General features: G+C 40.7%; 2 protein-coding genes across 4 annotated transcripts in view; both read left to right on the forward strand.

Annotated features, from left to right (window-relative positions):
* Window positions 1-3,196, forward strand: part of LOC124166920 (ATP-binding cassette sub-family D member 3) — a 28,946-nt gene extending 25,750 nt beyond the window's left edge. Inside the window, exons 15-16 of the mRNA XM_046544638.1 lie at window positions 2,240-2,401; window positions 2,506-3,196. Coding sequence (XP_046400594.1) covers window positions 2,240-2,401; window positions 2,506-2,583 — 240 coding nt within the window. The 3' untranslated portion in view covers window positions 2,584-3,196. The remainder of the gene's footprint in view (window positions 1-2,239; window positions 2,402-2,505) is intronic.
* A 193-nt stretch (window positions 3,197-3,389) lies between these two features.
* LOC124166931 (midnolin) overlaps window positions 3,390-18,770 on the forward strand; it is an 87,992-nt gene continuing 72,611 nt past the window's right edge. For 2 of the 3 annotated variants that reach the window (XM_046544648.1, XM_046544655.1), the window contains exons 1-2: window positions 3,390-3,851; window positions 3,955-4,042. In XM_046544648.1, the coding sequence (XP_046400604.1) occupies window positions 3,574-3,851; window positions 3,955-4,042 (366 nt within the window). In that variant the 5' untranslated portion in view covers window positions 3,390-3,573. Of the gene's footprint in view, window positions 3,852-3,954; window positions 4,043-11,275; window positions 11,282-18,770 lie in introns of those variants that run through there. The other variant, XM_046544664.1, reaches the window with a different exon arrangement.

The raw sequence follows: 18,770 nt of genomic DNA on the forward strand, positions 1-18,770 counted from the left end.
CTGTCTGAAGAAGTATGCTGGTTGCCTGAAAATATACTCAGATAGCAAAAAATAAGAGAGCTATCCATTTCTCCTGGTTTTCTTACGGAAAAAATTGATAAGCAGCTTATGGTAAGCTAAGGGGCTTATATAGTGCAAGGGTAAGATTTTAGGGAAGAATAGGTAAGGAATGCCGTCAAATATCCTCAGACAACGTAAGTCGCTTCTGTTGGACCACCAAAGGCAGCTGAACAGCGTAATTCGTACTATACATGTTACGCTGCTCATCCCGACATGAATTTAAAACCTACCAGTGAAATTCAGCAAGTCTCTATAAGGGCTTAGCAACTGATGACAGATTTTCCCGTAAATAGAAAAAAATTAACAACAGCTGGCGACTAGCTGGTGAAGATACAAAGTACTTTATCCTTGTGGCAGAAAGAAAAAAAATGACACCAGGGAGAACTGAATGTATGACTTATGCATCTGCAGCTCTATAGGCGAACTATTACACCACGGCAACTGATGAGTGTAGCAGGCGTTGTTACCATTTTAAATCCACTTATACAATCTACATACAACCCATAAAAAAACTTAGCTGGTGCGTGAATGAAAAAACTGAAATTATTCAAGGTCCACACAATCTGCCATTTATGAATTTTAATTTATGGTCTGATAACTGGATGAATACAATGTAGATATTAGAGATTCCTTCCGGCATTTTTATATTATTCTACATCACTATTCTTGTGAAATTATGTTTTTTCAGACGACTGTCGTTTTGCCATCATTTCATAAATTTGAATGATTTTCTAAATATGGCCATATGATGTTATTTCTACTCATACTATAGACGTGCCTAGAATGGAAAAATAGTTCTTATACATAAGTTCCTTAATGAATATGTACTCTAAAACAGTGGAATAAAAACAACATCTACGGAAGTGCTGAAAGTTTGCCATGCATTTTGTCATTTCTCTGGATGTTTGTCGGCCTGGCCGTAAGAAACCCATAACAAGCTTACTTGATAAGCACCTTCCTTATTTCTTCCTTTCACCTTATCTCAATGACTTATAATGTGCTAGCTGGGTAGCCTGTACTGATAGATGCGGAGGTAATTCATTTATTCTCTCCTCATCTTTCCAACACTATCCTCCCATCTACCTTTCCTGCTTTGCTTTGCAGGAAAATAGGGAAAAATTTAGATGCCCTTCTGAAGAACTCTCCTGTTGCGTTTATAACCCTGATTCACATGGAACTCTGACAAAAAGGTCATCCTCCGCATAAATCCTGGAGAAATAAACCATCTCATGCCTTAGCATCTTATTACAATCATTATTTATCTTATTGATCTAATTCGAAATGAAGGTTCATCCTTTATTGTTTCTTGGCTTCCATTCTTTAGCATGAATTGACTTTAATCAATTTGTTTGATTTAGTATGCTTTGTTTTTTATTTTTATTGCATAAAGACTGACTCAAGTTGCACACTGAGCTATATTTAGATTGATTGATCTGAGGGAATGGCAACCCCCCCCCCCCCTTTCCTGCATTTTCTGGAAGAATTGAATAGATGGTTATCTTTAAGGTGACTCACCTATTAAAGTTTTTATTTTACCATATTAAAAAATAATGTAATTTAAATTAAAAATAATTTATGAATATCTAAAAGCCACCTGTCTGAGCACATCAGACCTCAGATGCATTATTGTTGAGAGTTACTGTGTATCACAAAGATGCCACAGAAAATATTATCAACCAAAACTCCCCCAAAACAATGACTTTGGGATTGATGGGTTTCTGAGAAGTGACTGCACAAGTTGAAGGAGTCAGTGGTGCAGCGATGGGGGTTTTGGGAGATAAAACCCCCGACAGAGCTCAGAGAAATTTTTAAGTTTAATCCATTTTACGTAATTGAATCAGTATCACTTATAGCATAGTGCTAGGATAAATCAAATTTCCCTCAGAAAGCCGTAAAACTCGCCTTTTTGAACCCTTATTCTTAAAATGTTAATGGAGGAGGGCCCCCGCAACACCTGCTTACCCTGGCAGGTATGCAATACCCCCATACCCCCAAGTATGAGTTGCATCTAAAACCACCCTAGCCTCAATTCCTAGCTGTGCCCCTGGAAGGAGTGGTCAGTGGAGTGGAAAGCAACCATTATATCTTTAGCTCACAGTGTTTTCAAGTGTGTTGAGGCCATGATCAATGAAGTAGATATTTCCATGCTGATTTAATGTAAAATTTATTTATTTTGTAGATGGCGAGACTGTTCTACCATGCACCACAGTTTGCAATTCTTGATGAATGTACCAGTGCTGTAAGTGTTGATGTTGAGGGGCTGATGTACCAGTACTGCAGAGAGGTTGATATTACCCTGTTCACCGTATCTCATCGGCGATCATTATGGAAGCATCATGAGGTGAGCACTCCAAACTATAGTACAAACAAGTACCTACCCAAGTTTCTTTTCCTTTGATTAAGGTCCTATTTACCTAAATATTGTCACTTTCTCTTGTTTTTCAGTATTATCTTCAAATGGATGGAAGAGGTTCTTTTGACTTTAAGCCTATTGAACCAGACACAGTGGAATTTGGATCCTGAAAATACTTTTGTATTCTTCCCAATTATCTCCTATCCTGTATTCTCATGTGGCATACTGGGTATGCCGTAGGCTGAGAAAAAAATGGGGACATATTATTTTAGCTAACCAGTGAACATGAGGCTTTGTAATGCTGTGTGAGTGGGAGGAAAGTATGAAATGAGCATATAAACTTATCTATGCTGAAAGAATTGCATCCTCTCAGGGACGGAACCAATGCCCGTGCTTTACTGTTCATAGGGAAATATTACATTTTGAGAATAAGGTATTGGTATATCACGAATCGCGCCAATTATTAATCATTTGTGGTCTTCATTTGCTCTTGTTTAACGTTATGTGGGGCTGGACTCATGCATATTGTTTTATGGATCGTTTTCTTTTCCTAGAGAAGTAAATCAAGGTTGTGAAATGTTACTTTTATAAGCCTATGATTTAGATTTATGATCTAAATTTCTTGAGCTGTAAGGAGCATTATGAATTTTTATACTGGAGATATTGACTTTTTGTTGAAAGTTTGTTGATGAAGGTGGCATTGAATGCGAAGTATTCTTGTTACTGTTTGAAATCGTTTATAAAATAGCAATAAATAATAAAAATATTTTCTTTTTAACTGTATGTATGCATTTTCTCTCATTATTTGTCTCTCTGTTTCTAAACTTTTTATTAAAAAAGTTTATTAAGTCAAATTCGCCAGGCGAGGCGGTTTTGTTTTCGTCTGCAAATCGAAATTTTCTTTCTGCCTTGCTATTGGCTGTCGCCGCCGTTGTGCCGGTTGCGATAGCCAACCAACAGAGCTTCGTTCTCTCCGGAAAAGCTTGAGACATTTCAGTTCAGTACCGAGGTGGCTGAGGTGGGATACGTACGTGTTTGTGTGAGGCTCGTAGGTGTAGTTAGTTGGATAAAAAATAAGTTCAGCACGTCGGCCATTATCGCTGAAGAAACCCCCTCCTTTATCGCTGTGGATAGCCAATTTTATATATTTTAAAGCAGATATGGAGGGTGGTGGAAACTCTGGTACTCCCCAAAGTGGAGAATGTTCTAAAGGCTCAAGCAATAATGTCGTAGGTTCAGAAAGTGATCTCTCGGGGTGTGGCTGTGGAAGTGGTGTAACCAACTCGGATTCATCCATTACCGTTCGCGTGACACCCACCACTGGAGGACAGTTTGATTTGCAAGTGGCGAAAATGGAAACAGTGGAAAACCTCAAGAAAATTATTTCTAAGAAACTAAAAGTGCCCAAAGAACGGATATGTCTACTTCATAGAGACAGGTTCGATATTAAATTGTTCTGAACTTGTTTGTTAACATGAAGGTATCACTCGTTGCTAATCACTTTATGTTTCGAATTTATTTAATAGACGACTTGTTTACAGGCAACTAAGGGATGGAACTTTACACGAAAATCAACTTATGGATGGCAGTAGACTCACTCTTCTCCCCAGCGTCGAGACTGGACTCTTGGTACGTATTATCGATATTGACTCAGTTTTACTTTGCATTATTCCGGTGTCATAACTGGTTTGTTACTACTTAACGGGTCTGGTTTTAATGGTGTCGTTAATTAGAGACCCGTATTCTTTACTGCTGGCTATTCAGTGTTCTGATTGGGAAAGCTGTTAGTAGGTCACGGCCTTAGGCAGGTGCGCTTACGAGAAAGAATTTGTAAATCATTTGCGTCGTCGAAATTGTTCAATATCTTGTGAATAAGTGGCAATCGTGTTAAGGCTAAACGCAAGTATCCAGTTTATCTCATGTCCTTGGGTGTTTTGGTGCGTGGTGTTGTAGTTTTCTGCGGCTACTGCTGGTATTGGAATTGATTAATGCTCATACGAAGGGGTTTTCAATTTCCCAGGTTGAATTCAGTCGTATTGTACCCTAAGATAGTTTATTTATCAGGGCTATGGTAAGATGCCTTCAAGATGCCATCTTGTGGCTTTGCGTCCTATGTGGGTCTCGATCAGCGTCTGACATGCCCTTGGAGAGGACGCGTCGGGGCGGTATTGGAAACAATTCATCCGAAGTCTATGAAATCACTGCGAATTGCTGATTAATGTTTTGCTTCTCTTTAATTTTTCTTTACTTCTGCTTAATTTTATCATCTTGCATTTGTTATATATTCATGTGTGGTGAGTTCTGGTGTCCAACTTAAATGACATATCATCATCAGGATTTGAATTAAATCGTCTTTCATGTAATATGACGGGGAACCGACGGAGTAGGGAACAGGCAAATTTAATTACTTTGTAAAAATTTTGTGTGTAACATGCGCCCTACCGTGACTCCTCCAGTAATTCATGTTTATCATCGTGCTTTAACTATGACGTCGACTGATTCTAAAGGCATCATGCTGTGGTTCCTATGTTCGAATTCAAATTGTAGCTGTATTAAAAGAACTTGTTCAATTACGAAACCTGGATCGGTTTCCACTATTGAAGTGGGGGCTTAATAATGATATCCTTATTATGGCCATACCATACTTTTCATTGAATGTAGCCATAATTACTTCCAAGATGGTTAAATTTCGTGTTTTTTTCTTTCCTTTGGGGATGCTTAGCTCTGATCTTTGGGAAGAGGTCTCTACTTATTGGATACTATTAATTTTCTTTGGAGCGTAGCGATGAATTTGTATTAGTTATTCAGATAGATTCTTTGCATTTTTTGATAGGTCATCATTGGACCTTTCGGGCAAGGCATTAAGAGTATGTTCTTAGTGGCTTGCGATTTCCTGGATTCACAATATCATCATCCTAGTGAACTCCCTTATCAGTTATTTTATACTGTCATGAGCATTTATTCCTCGTGGTTCTTATTTGCTCAATATTTTATCATTAAGGTGTCACTTTAATGTGGAAGATATGTTTCGTTTGGCAGTTCACCTTGTTCTCGTAACTTCCTTTCAATCAGGAATACCACCTTTTTCGTGTACCTTTTTATTTGAATGTCTGCCTTCCTGCACTTCGAGTCCTATCCTACATTTCTTCGGCAATACTAAAGTCTACTATTCAGATGATCGAAAGAACTCCTCGTATTGGGCACCTTAAGTTTTACTGCAGCTACCGAGTGCGTTCGGGAATAGGTATATGGATACCTTCATCTGTGCCGCGTGTGTCATTTTCAGTTAGACGCTCCCTTTGATTGGCATCCTGCTGGTGGAGGACGCTTTCGCTACTCCAGCGTCCATCAGTCGCTTTCGGCGCTTGGCTTCAGTAACAAATTTCAGAATCCAGCATTAGAAGGAAAAAGGCATTACTGTAGTAAAAAAGATATGCACTGGCAACGCTGTGTCCTGTTCCATCCGACAGGTGACGCATCGGTTGGGCGGCGGTTCATCGCACCGACGCTGCTTGCCCTAACCCCTTCCCATCCTTGTCTCCATCTTCTCCCCTCCTCCGTCCATTGGTCTTTTCCCACTCTGCCCCACGTAGAACCATGCCTTTATTCTTCTCTCCTCGCAACTCCCACCCCTTCATCTCTTCTGCACCCCTCTTCTCAGGCCGTCTCTCTCAGCTGACTTCGCCGCTGTCGTTTTCCCCCCCTCCGTGTTCTCTGCTTCCCCTCCGTCGGTTTCTCTCGCTTCGCATCCCTCCTCGAGACCAACGCCTCGCTCTGCCGACGCTTCTCTGGTTCCGCCAGCTCCGTTCCCGTGACCTCGCTGCCGCCTCCTTCACTTCCATCCTCTTTCTCTCTCTTCTTCCCATCACCCCGCCATCTATAGTCTTCTTCCCACCGTGTGTTGTTGGCCGCCTCCTCACCAACTATGTAAGCCGCCAAGAAGAAGGAATTGCCACGGATCACTAAGAGAGTTGATTGCATTGATTGTCTCGATGTGTTCTTTCACGGCCATTGTTTACTGCCGCGCGCCTTCCTCTTGTTTGCATAGGAAATGATGTGTTCTTCTTTGTGGATTGATGCTGTTGTAGTTTTGTTTTCTCCTCCAGTTTTTTTTGTAATTCGATTTTTTAAATTAATGCATAGAATAATGGCTTTTGGTCGTGTTTTTCAATGAACCCAGTTTGTATGGAATTATGAATTTACCTCTATTATCATTTATTGTAGGCGTAAGATAAATATTTCCTGTGATTGAAAGTAGTCCATTTGTGCCAGCGCTTTAGGTTTTTATTATTTTATTTGAATGAGATGATTAAATTAATTCGATCGGGTACTATCTGACTTCAAGGAATTTCTCACCTATTTCTAGCATACATTTTCCACCGCCCATTATAGTTATAGAACATCATGCCATTGCCGACATTCATGTTTTGTAGCGATTTTTTTATTATTGCCTATGACCTCTGGTATTTAGGGTTGATAAAAATGGAATCTTGTCCGTTTACTATTTTGAATTGAAGAATTTGTGCCACGCTTTGTCTTTGGTGACCACTGTAGGAATACCTTCTCCTATTCTTCTGTAGTAATTTTTAAGCGCCATTTTATCTTTGTTCCGCTCAATTCTTTGTTAGCAACATATGCGCCATGCGGCTATTATGACAAAATCGTTTACATTCCGAGAATACCCCATTTATGTCTTGCATTGCCTTTACGAAAAGCCGTCCATACCTGTTATTTTTTTGGGAACTAGGGCGTAGGGGGACGGAACGGGGCCATTTGGGCCGCTGGACTTCCGGCTGTCCGGTGGACTTGGGGCACTGATTGTGAATATTGGGCGACATACGCCATCACTCTCGATGTTGGGAGCTCGTAAAGGTCTGTTTACGCGGTACATGAACACGTACGGGTTAATGTCTTAACGTATGAACGCGAGAATGAACGCCAAAATGCACCGTGTAACCACACACCTTGTGCAAATGCATGCACAGAAGATAGAACCTGTTCTAATTTGGTTCATGCATTCGTACATATTTCGTTCCGGCCCGCAAAAATCATTCATGCCATTAGACATTAACTCGTGCGTGTTAATGCACCGTGTATACAGGCCATAAGACTTTTTTACGAACCCATTTCCCTTACGGCTTGTATTAGTTATAGCTTTTTTTCAATGTTGTCAAAGCCGTTTACAGATTAATCGTCTTGGCCCAAAACATTGTCTTCGTCTCGTATTCCCTCCCTTCGTTTTGTTTTTTTGTGGTACCTTCAATTTTTCCTTCTTTAGGGTTTTCTTGACGTCATTCACTTCGTACATATTTTCGTGCCTATTATATTCAATCTTACCTAATTTGAATTACCTCGCTTGTCTACTCTTCGAACCCTGATGTTGCTGAGAAAACCTTGGGCCATACATAGTAGTATGGACAATGCTTATCATTGTTGACGTAATGGTTCTAACGTACCTGTGTCAAATTACGTTTCTCTCCTTTTCAATACTTAAAGGCAAATCTTCTCTCTCTGTTTTTGTCATTCTTATCAGGTTATTACTAAATGGAATTTTTTATCTCTGTCATAATACGTCGATCTATTTCAAGTACTTAATGATAAATTAATTCTGGAGCTGTAGTGTAATTTGGTCGAGTTTATTGACGTGTAGAGCCAAGATAATTACTTCATGACTGCGAATTATTATTAAGTTGCCTTCTTCGAGCCTCGATGTGTCGGACACATCTAGCACGCCGCTCACGTGAAATGGATAGCGTAAAGTTGACGGTCGTAGCCTGTCGCTTACTGCATTCAGTGGTGTGCGTTGGATATCGAGGGCAAGCGTGTTTTTTTCGTGAGTTTGCTATCTCTTTTTACGGACTATGGACTTGACGTTATTTTCGGGCCAGGGAAAGCCACTGCCTCTCCAACCTTCTATGTTAGATCATGATTTCCTCTGCGCAAGGCGGTAGGAATTCTTTCCAACGAATGAGTCGCTCTCGCATTATTTTTTTGGCGAAGTCATTTACATCTCGACGCTACGACGGAGAATGCTGAATCTGAATCCATCAGCTCGATCGTGTTTGTCTTATCTTAAGTCATGGTATCGTTTACTCCCTCTTTCCGCGTCGCCACTCGTGCATGTTTTCCTGGTTCGCAGTTGTGTACAGCCTTCGAATACAGTGTGCGTCAGGGAGGAATGATGTGGACCTCGTGCTATCAAGAGCGGGATTTAATGAGGGATATCTTATTTTTTTCCTTTTACCCTTTCAGTAATCATTCTTTCGTCAATGACCTCCGACTATAATGGCCTAATATCGTAAGATCACTGCATTTTGAATCATGAATCGAAGTCCTCCCTTCGTATGCTTCTGAGATACACCGTAAATCGTGATTTTTCCTCTTTTCTGTGGAAGCGATTATTATTCCTCTATGGGCTCCCTGGTCATAAATTATTTATTGTACTATCCCTATAACGAGGGGAGATACCGTATTTTACTTAACGTCTTATTCCCAAAACGAACTGGGATTGATCGTTGGTTTCTGAGATTCTCAATCTGCCCTCTAGTCATTTAGTTATTTTCCCTTAGTATTGATTTTGAATATGTTTTGGTCAAGCCCAGTGGCGAATCTATGGGTGGGGGAGAATAAGGGGGCTATACCCCCGAATTTGGTATCCCTTTTACACTAGATAGAATGCACATTTTCTTCGGACCCCCACTATTGCAGGGTTAATAAGGGGGCTATACCCCCGAATTTGGTATCCCTTTTACACTAGATAGAATGCACATTTTCTTCGGACCCCCACTATTGCAGGGATATTACTCCCACTTTGCCCCCCCCCCCCCCCGTTGTCTCTATGCTGGATCTGCTTCTGGTCTCGCCAGTATTCATGTCCTTGATTTGAAAATGTCATTGGAGTAATCAAATTTAAATGTTTTCTCCTCCGCCTGGTATTATCCTAGTTGATTTCTATTACTGACAAGAAGGAGTTAAATAAATAAAACATTGTAACACCGCCTGACTAGGTGTGAAGTTCAGCCGCGGTTGTTGGGTCAGGCGAATTTGGTTGCCAAATGTCAGAATTGGCTCTCCTCATTTAGGTGTCTCGTCGAATACATTGCTTTCGCGCTAACAATTGCCTACTATATTTTAATATTTATTGATCGTGTCGGGAATCACGTTAAGAATCCTCCATATGTTGAATAGCGTTTTTTTATTTTAAAAATGACATTTTGCTAATAAAGTTAAAGTTCTACTTAATATGATAAGGCACTATACTAAGGCTCTAGCCTATCTTGTTGAGGCTCGCTCACAATTATATGTACACTGCCATCCTTAATTGTCAAGATGATATTTTTGAATAAGTATTCATTGTGCCATACTGCTCTTATGATTCTTTTTGGTTCCATTTTGAGTTAGTCATATCCCTCTTACTCCAGTCGCCACTACGCTATTTCCAGCTCTTAGCCGGCTTAGCACCAAGACCAAATACATGGGCGGTTTCCTTGAAGGTCATTTGCATTCAATCCTTGCCGGTGCTCATCTAGCAGAATGGGCTAGGCCCAAAAAATCTTTCATCGCTGCCATCACATTCACCGGCGTTGCCAAGTGTCCTATGAAGTAATGTCGGGCTTTGCCGGTCACACTGTCGTTTCCAGTGAGATAAGTGTCCGGTTCTCTTTGGAGGTATCCATGGGGTTTTCCATCTTGCTTTCATTGTTCCCAGACCCGTTTCCGGGAATAAGTTTCATTATTGTTCTGCCAGGGTCACTTGAGGTCCCCCTGTGCAGCTAGGACATTCTCTCAGGTTTGTTTGCACAGTTGATTCATATTTTCATTCCATTCCTCTGGGGTAACCTTGTTAATTTGTAATTTTCGTAATCCGTATCATATGTGAGATGCCGTGTGTCGGTTATCTTTTTCAGACTTCATTTTCTGAGGATCATTCCTCAATGCTTCACTCATGGAGGGGTGCATTGCGACGTTCTCGTTGGCGTCATTGTGGAACAGACCGATGGTTTAATCCACATGGCCTACTCCATGAAAAGCTTAGGTTCTTTTGGCTGTAAAGGTAACACACACGAGTAGACTACTCCTTGTCGACCAGTTTATTTTCTGTTTCCGTGCCAGTTTGGTCGTTCATTGAAGACGGCGTCATGGCCATCCAGCGTTCAAGCAACGCCCAAAATAGCAGAAGGCAGCTCAAGTGGCCACTCTCACCCCTCCGTAGAGCGGCTGTGTTTACTTGAAACTAGCATCATTGTGCAGTACGGTTTCTTATAATAATGCAATACAGAGTACATATTTAATTTTTTAAAGAGAGCTTGAATGTTCTGTTGCGGTTGATCTTCAATATCCACGCCTTCTGTGGTCTACCGACTGTCGTTCGAAAGTGGATGACCGTCGTTCTTCGAGGATTTGAGTTTTATCTCGGCTATTAATTATCTTCATTATCAATGCTGACTTCGGAGCCCTCGTTAGGTTTTTGCCGTCGATTCTCGTTGGCCGCAATCGGACATCAGTTTAGTCTCTATACTATGATGAACGGTGCACGCCAAGACCGAGAATTATAAAATGGCATCTTCAGTACGCATATTTTTATTTTAGATTGTTATGTTCTCCATAGAAACTTCTATGCTGCATTTTAAGTGGATTTCTAGTGTGTAATTTTATGGTGGGAATCATGAGTGTCGTCTCTCGTGTTTTCAGAAATACTCTAGTTACTCCTCAACGCCTCTCTACATTCATAATACGAATCCTCCTGTTTCTGTAGCGCTATATTATTGCAGTGGGTCTCTTTGATGCCCTTAGTGCAAGGAGCTGTTATCGGGAATGTTTTATCTCTCAGAAAGTTGCCGTTTGAGGCGTCCCTGCACTGGACTCTTTGTTGTTAGTTTTCCTTCCCTTTTCCCATGTTATCTTCTGGATACCATTGGTTGGCGCAGTTGGCCCGTTTCCTCCAATGGCCGTCTAGTGCACCCTTCCTTTCATAGTAACTGTGGACACTTTCATTTTTGCAGGCCTGTGGAGGCTTGTGCGAGTCTCTCTCGCCTAGAGCAAGCTGATGATTTCTTGACGTATCATTCTGGCCTTTCTTACCGCTTTCGATTTTTTTAGATTTTAGTACATATTTAGTTAAGCTCTTTTTGGATGCAATGCACTACACCATGACCGCTCTTTTTATTATGAATTAATATTTTTTACTAAGCTGATTACTTCCCTTTTTCTACAGTTTTACGAAAATCTATAATTCAGAGGATGTGTCGTATGTATTGCTTTTTCCGGCGCATTTAGTAACTTGTGGGGTGTAGTATCCCACCTGAAGTGGCAACATTTTTGTCTGTGGTAGTTAGCTTCTTTGGGCGGTGTATATTTGATAAATTTTTATTGGCTTGACCACATCCTTATGGTGTGCATTTTGAGGTCCACGTCTTAGTCTTTTGTTTGCTATGTTTCTGTTCCGGGCGTTGTGCATTTTCTTTTATTTAAGGTAGATTCGACGACTTAGTTTTGATTTATGTTTTATCGCAATGTGGAACCAGGAAACCTGTGGCACTCCACTCGTTTTTCTACCACAGCCAAATTTGTCGTTCTAACTTTTTTTGTGGCGGAGACGGCAGTGAAAGTTTGAAATTAATGTGTTGTCTGTGGTTCGTTCTGTAAGCTTCCTTCAGTGCGGGGCCGTGTTTTGGTTAATTGGTGTTATTTCTTGGAGATTCATATTTACATTTTTGTTCCATCTGGCGTTATTTTTCAGTTTTTTGCTCATTTTATATTGCTTCAGTTGTTTTATTGGATATCAATATTAACATAGCGCTCTTGAGACATCTTTACGTTGCCTAACCATTCCTAATAGCTGGTATTCCTTCACTAATCGATTATGTGTTTGCCCTGCAAGTTTTTAAACGTAAGCCATAGTTGTTATTTTGTTTTGCATTCTTAACATCTCCTAGGCGAGAAATGCACTTAAAAGTTGAAAATAAAACAAGTAGAAAATGCCATACAATCAACATAACACAGGAAATTACCTGGAGCAGAAAATATAAAGCCGGCACTAGTCAAACGTGGCTCACATCAGTCAAAAGAAATGCTATGGCAGTTGTTTCAAATGTGCTAAAATTAATATAAAAATATAGAGCTCCTATATTTAAATAGGTTTTAGGATAGATGCAAAGAATTGTTTGGGAATGGCAGTAATACTCGCGATCGGAAGGGCGCGAGCAATTGCAACAGAGGAAAGAAATCAAAGACACCTGGGGACTAATTTAGCGCTGATAGACGTAGAAAAAGCCTATAATAGGGTACCCATACAGAACTGATGGTAGGAGATGGAGGAATTCTAAATTAATCGTACCTTAATTAAGGCAACGATGACTCTTTAATGCAACAATAACTCTAGAATTTGATTTCCTATTGACGGAGGAAATTAAATAGACCGAAGGTTTAAGACAAGGATTTGGTTCTCCTGCTCTCTCCCCCACTTAAAAATCTCTCTTGACAGAGCTCAACCACTGCGTCAAAGGAATTATAGCTGAATGGGTCTACGTCATCATCATTAGTCAACAATCCTAAGATTGGTTTGACGCAGCTCTCCATTTCTCTCTCCTATCCGCTGATCTTTTCATAGCTACATATTTCTTCTCTTTTACATCCTTTATAAACTGTCCTATATAACTCATTCGGGGCCGTCCCTTGCCCTTTTTCCCTTCCACTAGTCCTTCAACGATTGTCTTCATCGGTGGGAGAAAAATTTTGTATTCGTTTTGCTTTTCATAAGAGTTACTTCTACTTTCAGAAGACGCAAGTGCGCAAAGATACATGGCTAACTTAAAGTTGTCTCAAGTGCGCCTTGTTAATATTGATAAATCATTTGCTGACCTATGGGTTCTCACAATGTAGTCATGGCCAGTTTACGGGGTGCCAAGGAGTCATTTCATCATTGTGGCTATTACTTAGTTTCCTTTCATTGTCCCGTATGCCCCATTCTTTTAATGTTTTACCATTCTTCAATAGGGTTGTTGGTTTCGCTTTCAGTTCTGGTTCACCTTTCTTACTTTTTTTTCGTGTGTGTTTAAGCTTCGCTCATCGTTGAAATACAGTCAGTTTTAGGTAATCAATATTTTTCTCCGCTGGCAGCTGTGATAATTGTTCCAGTCAATTTCAATGAATGGCTATTTCTTTTGTAGTGTGTGCTTTTGAAACAGCCGTTTTGAGCATTCTAACTTGGAGTGGTCGATGTAACAAAGTTCGGAGGAATAACAAATCTCACCTGTCGTGCATGTGGTATTGGGAAATATAATGGTCTCGTTAAACTCTTTCTCCACCCTATTCATGCGTATTTCGTTGATTTCTCATGCCATAGTTCCTAATGCATATATAGATTTCCTTAACATGCGTGGGTCGTTTATTTCTGTATTTTATTTCAAATATTTTATATTTGTTAGTGTTCTATTTTTGTGTTAACAAAATTAGTTCCATGAATGTCGTTTGAGTTTTTTGTTATGGCGTCGCAATAGTTTTTGACGTACCTAGTATTCTCTCCTCTTAATTTTATGCATGTCATTCGCATTGAAGAGGATGACATGCTTAGCTGCTATTGAAGTTATGTTATTGGCGTAAAACCGAAGTATAGGGTCCGCTCGTGTTAATGGTTTTAATTTCCTTTTCATTGCTGTGACTAAATTGATAAAACCCGTAATTCCTTTACACATCAAGTAAACTAGTCCTTCACATCTTGATGCGTAATTCTTGGTACTCTTTAGGTGTATTCTGTCGTCTACGTGACATGCTGTTCTCCTCTTCTGCAAATGTCTATTTTCTAAATCACATGTCTTTGCCTCCATGTGTCACATCCTTTTTGTCCTTTATCAAAGTGTTTGCAAGCTATCTTACTGATGAAAGTGGGTCTGATTAGTCAAAGTTCCGGTATAAGTTTGTCAGTGGGGTGGACTTTTCTTATTTGGTCCTATGGTATCGATGTCGCGTGTCTGCGCACTGCTTTTCGGGGCGCCTCTCCGCGCAGCATAGCCAAGCCCCCCGTGGGGCCTGGCGGCTGCCGCCGACTCCGCCCGGGTATAGCCGCTTCTCTGGCCGCGGCTCGTTCCTTCTCGCCCCCCATGTCACTCCTATGCCCTTCTTGACGGTATTTTTTACCCCGCTGCCGCTGCGGTTTCATGTCCTGCCCCTTATCGTCCTCTTCTGCTCTTCCCGCTAAGCGTTTGCTCCTCTTGCAGATTGCTCGTCTCTCTCTCCCACCTTTGGTCGACGGCGGCGGCAGGATGCACGATGTGGCAACGTCGTAGCCTTCTGCGAATGACGTCAGCAAACACACCGCCCGTATTCCCCTCTCCGTCTCACTCTCCTTCTCTTGCTCCCTCCCGACTTCCCTTCCGAAAAGCGTGGTTTTACGTGACGTCACCCCCTGTGCGAGCAATTTCGAGGATTCCTGAAGTTGGGGCGGGCGAATGGTTTTATGCGTTATTGAGATCCTGTAAGTGGGATTCGTGGACAATGCCGATACGCCCATTGGGCCGCATTATTAAAGGGGCTAATCCGGACGGCCGGTGTTGACGGCTTGAGAGGAGGATGGTATTAGTAATGCGTTTACTGAGGGGAAGCCGTCACGTTGCGTTGGTGGTTCTGGGAATCGAGGAGTTATTGCTTCTTTGGAAAGAATGCCTACGCTCTTTGTTGCGTATATTTGATTTCTGGCGAGACAGCAGGTTTTTTATCTAGAAAATAGTGTTCCGTGTATTACTCATTCTTTTTTGTAATCGTTTGCTGAAGCCCACCGGTGTTAATCTGGTGGTGATGTTGCAGAGATATACAGTAATGGTTAAATGTACTCCGGAGAAATGTGTCTTGAAATTAGGAATGTCATAAAAAATGTTTTTTCTCCTCTAATCTTACCAGTATAATAACAATAATAAGTTCGTAGAGAAAAATACACTGTTGCCAGGGGACTTTTTACTTAATTTTGTGCGTATATGCGAAATCTAGTGCGATAGATAAATTTCCGCGCTAGCGCATCGAGATAAAAGCGATTCGTACGTGTTCAGTCAATTCGATCCTATCCTCATTATTTTTTGAGGGAATAGTTTAGTTATCGATTTACTGAGTTAACATAGCTGTGAGTAGTGAAGAAGTACCATCAAAGTTTTTTTCCATTACTTATAGTTCTCGAGACGCAACTTCGGGGCGGACTTGCACTTCGTTCACTTAGAACATCCTGAACTCCTTGGTTATGCTTCAGCTTCTAGTACATCTTGTTTTGATTGTCAATAGTAATGGCGTTGCTTGTATAGCGGACCTTATCGTTCGCATCCATTCCCCCTCCTGCCGTTGTAGTTTTTCATTTATTTAATTCCTTTATATTACTGAAAGGTCAAATTGTTTTAATCAATTCACTTCCGTGAATCAACTCGTTGCAGTTACGCCTATTTATTCTTCGTATTCTATTTTTAAACTCCATAGGTTTATTGAGAGGTCCTTGTGTTGGACTTCTGTCATGGATCCTCATGTGACTCGCAACATTTTGTATTTCGTGTTTTGCTTACATGGTGTTTTCTTCTGCTATCAGCCAGTTTATTTATGCATGTGCCTTTGTCCTCCCTTTGGTATGACCTAAGCACGTTTATTTGATTGACCCAATGTGGGTAATTCATTTCGTGTTCCATGTAAATGGATTGTCTTTTCCATTCTGTGGTACCATTGTCCTTCGCTTGGGTTGAGGTCATGCCCGATGCTGTCGAGGACGGCCTCTCCTTCGACTGTTTTCTGGAGTCTTATCCAAAATTTTCAATTCTGAAATGTTCCTTTTGTCTGACATTACGGTCACTAGCGAGCGAGTTGAAATTACCTGATATCTTGTGGTGTACCACAAGATATCAGGTCACAAGGTGTACCTAGCCAATTCATTGCCTTTTATCGAGGGATACGGCGTACTGTGATCGAAAAAAGAAAACCCTTGTTTCTTTACAATTTTCCTTTTTGAAATTTTCAATTAATAATTAATATTTGAGACATTTTTTCGTCATTTTCGATTTATTATCATTTAACATAGGAGTGACGAAATTTGTGCTCGGTAAGCAACCCAATTTTTTGTTCACCCTCGTCAAAGTTGGACTACGTATGTAAAACATTTGCAGAGCTGCATTGATAAGGCATGAAAGGCTAAGTGAATTCTGTAGCGATAATAGCATAATATTTCATAGTTAACCAAGTACAATTTGAGGGTGGATAAGTGTGATTTGTATTTTCGTTTATGCTAAACTCTTGTGAAGGTAAGGCCTCGGAGATAGCACACTGGACCTAATTGTCTTTCGCTAACGGATAGCGTCATGCTATGTGGTTCTGTATGACGGGGAATAAGGGCGGATGAGGGGAAAATGTAGGGGATGGGGTATTGGTATGGAGGGAGGGAAACGATGAGGGGTAAGCATTGCTATCTGTTGAAATGGTAGCGCTGGTAATGACGGAAAGCGAAATGTTATCTCTATCTTGTCTTAGAACTTAGCGTGTAGATATTTGACGTGCCCCATATTGGTCGAGTTTAATTATTCATGTATTCGGTGATTGGTTTCGCGTGCAAGTTATTGTGGGTTCTTTGTTAGTGGCTGCTTTAATATTATGTAAAAATTTCCTATTTTGTTATTATCGGATCGCCGTATCGTCAAAGACGTTTGTTTTGAATGCTCCCAAATTTGCAACGCGTCTACGCATCTGCAGATCACTTAAATATGAGGAATGTTCAGTTTACTTCACGCTTTGGACGCGATTTGAATATTATCTCGTTATTCTGAATATCGGTGAGCCTTGATGGAAGGTGATCTTTGGTATATATATATTATTGGTTATTCCAAGGAAGATCGAATGGATTCCTGTGCTCAAGGCTAACTCCCAGGTATACGCCTCGCACACCCAAAAAAAAACTCCATTTCCTATTTCGTGCCGGACTTCGTTTTAGCTTGGGAAGGTTAGTTGAAAAAAGTGTTGTTCCCTGCAGAATCTGTGTTTGTTGGTCTTCTGCTTTGGATTGCGTTTACTATGAAGATCTTAACAAACTTTCAATCTTAGCCACATTCTCAGGTGCGGCCGATTTGAAGGACTGAGCGATTGAGAGCGATATGTTACCCACTGTGAGGACTAACTCAGAGTTCGTTATTATTAAGTTATACGTAACTACTTGCTAAAAATCGTCTATGCTTGTGATCCATATCTAATTGTGTCTCACGCGACTTGCGTCTCTACTCTGTGTCACCGTGGCGCCGTGAAGGACTTTCGTTCGGCGTTTATTTGGTCATGCCAAGTCCCCGCAGTCACCATGGGATATTTAGATTAGCTGTCGACACAATTCTGTCGCATTGGTGCTGCAGTTCAGCTATTGGCGGTCGCATGTCTTTGTCACCGTCCCTTTCTCCCTCCTCTAGCCCCCGCATTGCTCAACCCACTCGAGTCTTGTTGGCTTCTCAACTGCCTATCACGAGAGTCTTATAGTGTAGTTGATTTTTATACTTCACTAATTTGAATCCTTACCCTCGACATCCTATCTTCAACTAGCGAATTTGTAATAATTCATTTTTGGAAAGTTAATAGGAAATCAATATGACCTCTTGTTTTGTATTATTGTCTGCTGGGTATCATATGTGTGTCATACTCATTTATTCGTCTTAATTCTTTATTTTACCTCTTAAATTACCCGTAATTGGGATTATTGGAACATGCGTCAAAGATACTGACAAGGATCATCTATAGAAGAATAGAATGAAAAGCAGAAGAGTACTTGGATGAGGACCAATTTGGATTCAGAAAAAACAAAGGCACAAGGGAAGCAATATTGGCCCTAAGACTGCTCATAGAGAAGAGAATGGAAAAGAACATGCCAACATTCGTTGCGTTTGTGGACTTAGAGAAAGCATGTGTCAACGTGGATTGGAGCACAATGCTTGGAATCCTAAAGGAAATTGGGGTTCTTTATAATGACAGAAGAATCATCAACAGTTTACACAAAAACCAAGTAGCCGTGATAAAATCAGGGCCCAGCTGTGAAGAAGCAAGAATTAAGAAAGGAGTGCGACAAGGCTGTACATTGTCACCCGTAATTTTCAACGTTTACATTGGAAAAGCCATTAATGAAATCAAAGAAAAGGAATTGGGAGGGAATATCCATGGAGAAAAAATTAGCATGCTAAGATTTGCCGATGACATAGCCGTTATAGCAGAAACAGAGAAGGATTTGAAAAATATTCTGGTTAATATGGGTAGGGTAATGAGTAGATATCAACTGAAAATAAGCACGAAGAAAACCAAGATCTTAGTATGCAGCAGAAGAGATGAAGCCAAGACCAACATTAAAATAGGGAGGCAGGAACTGATA

This window comes from Ischnura elegans, chromosome 1 (genome assembly GCF_921293095.1).
Source record: "Ischnura elegans chromosome 1, ioIscEleg1.1, whole genome shotgun sequence".
Classification (NCBI taxonomy): Eukaryota; Metazoa; Arthropoda; class Insecta; order Odonata; family Coenagrionidae; genus Ischnura; species Ischnura elegans.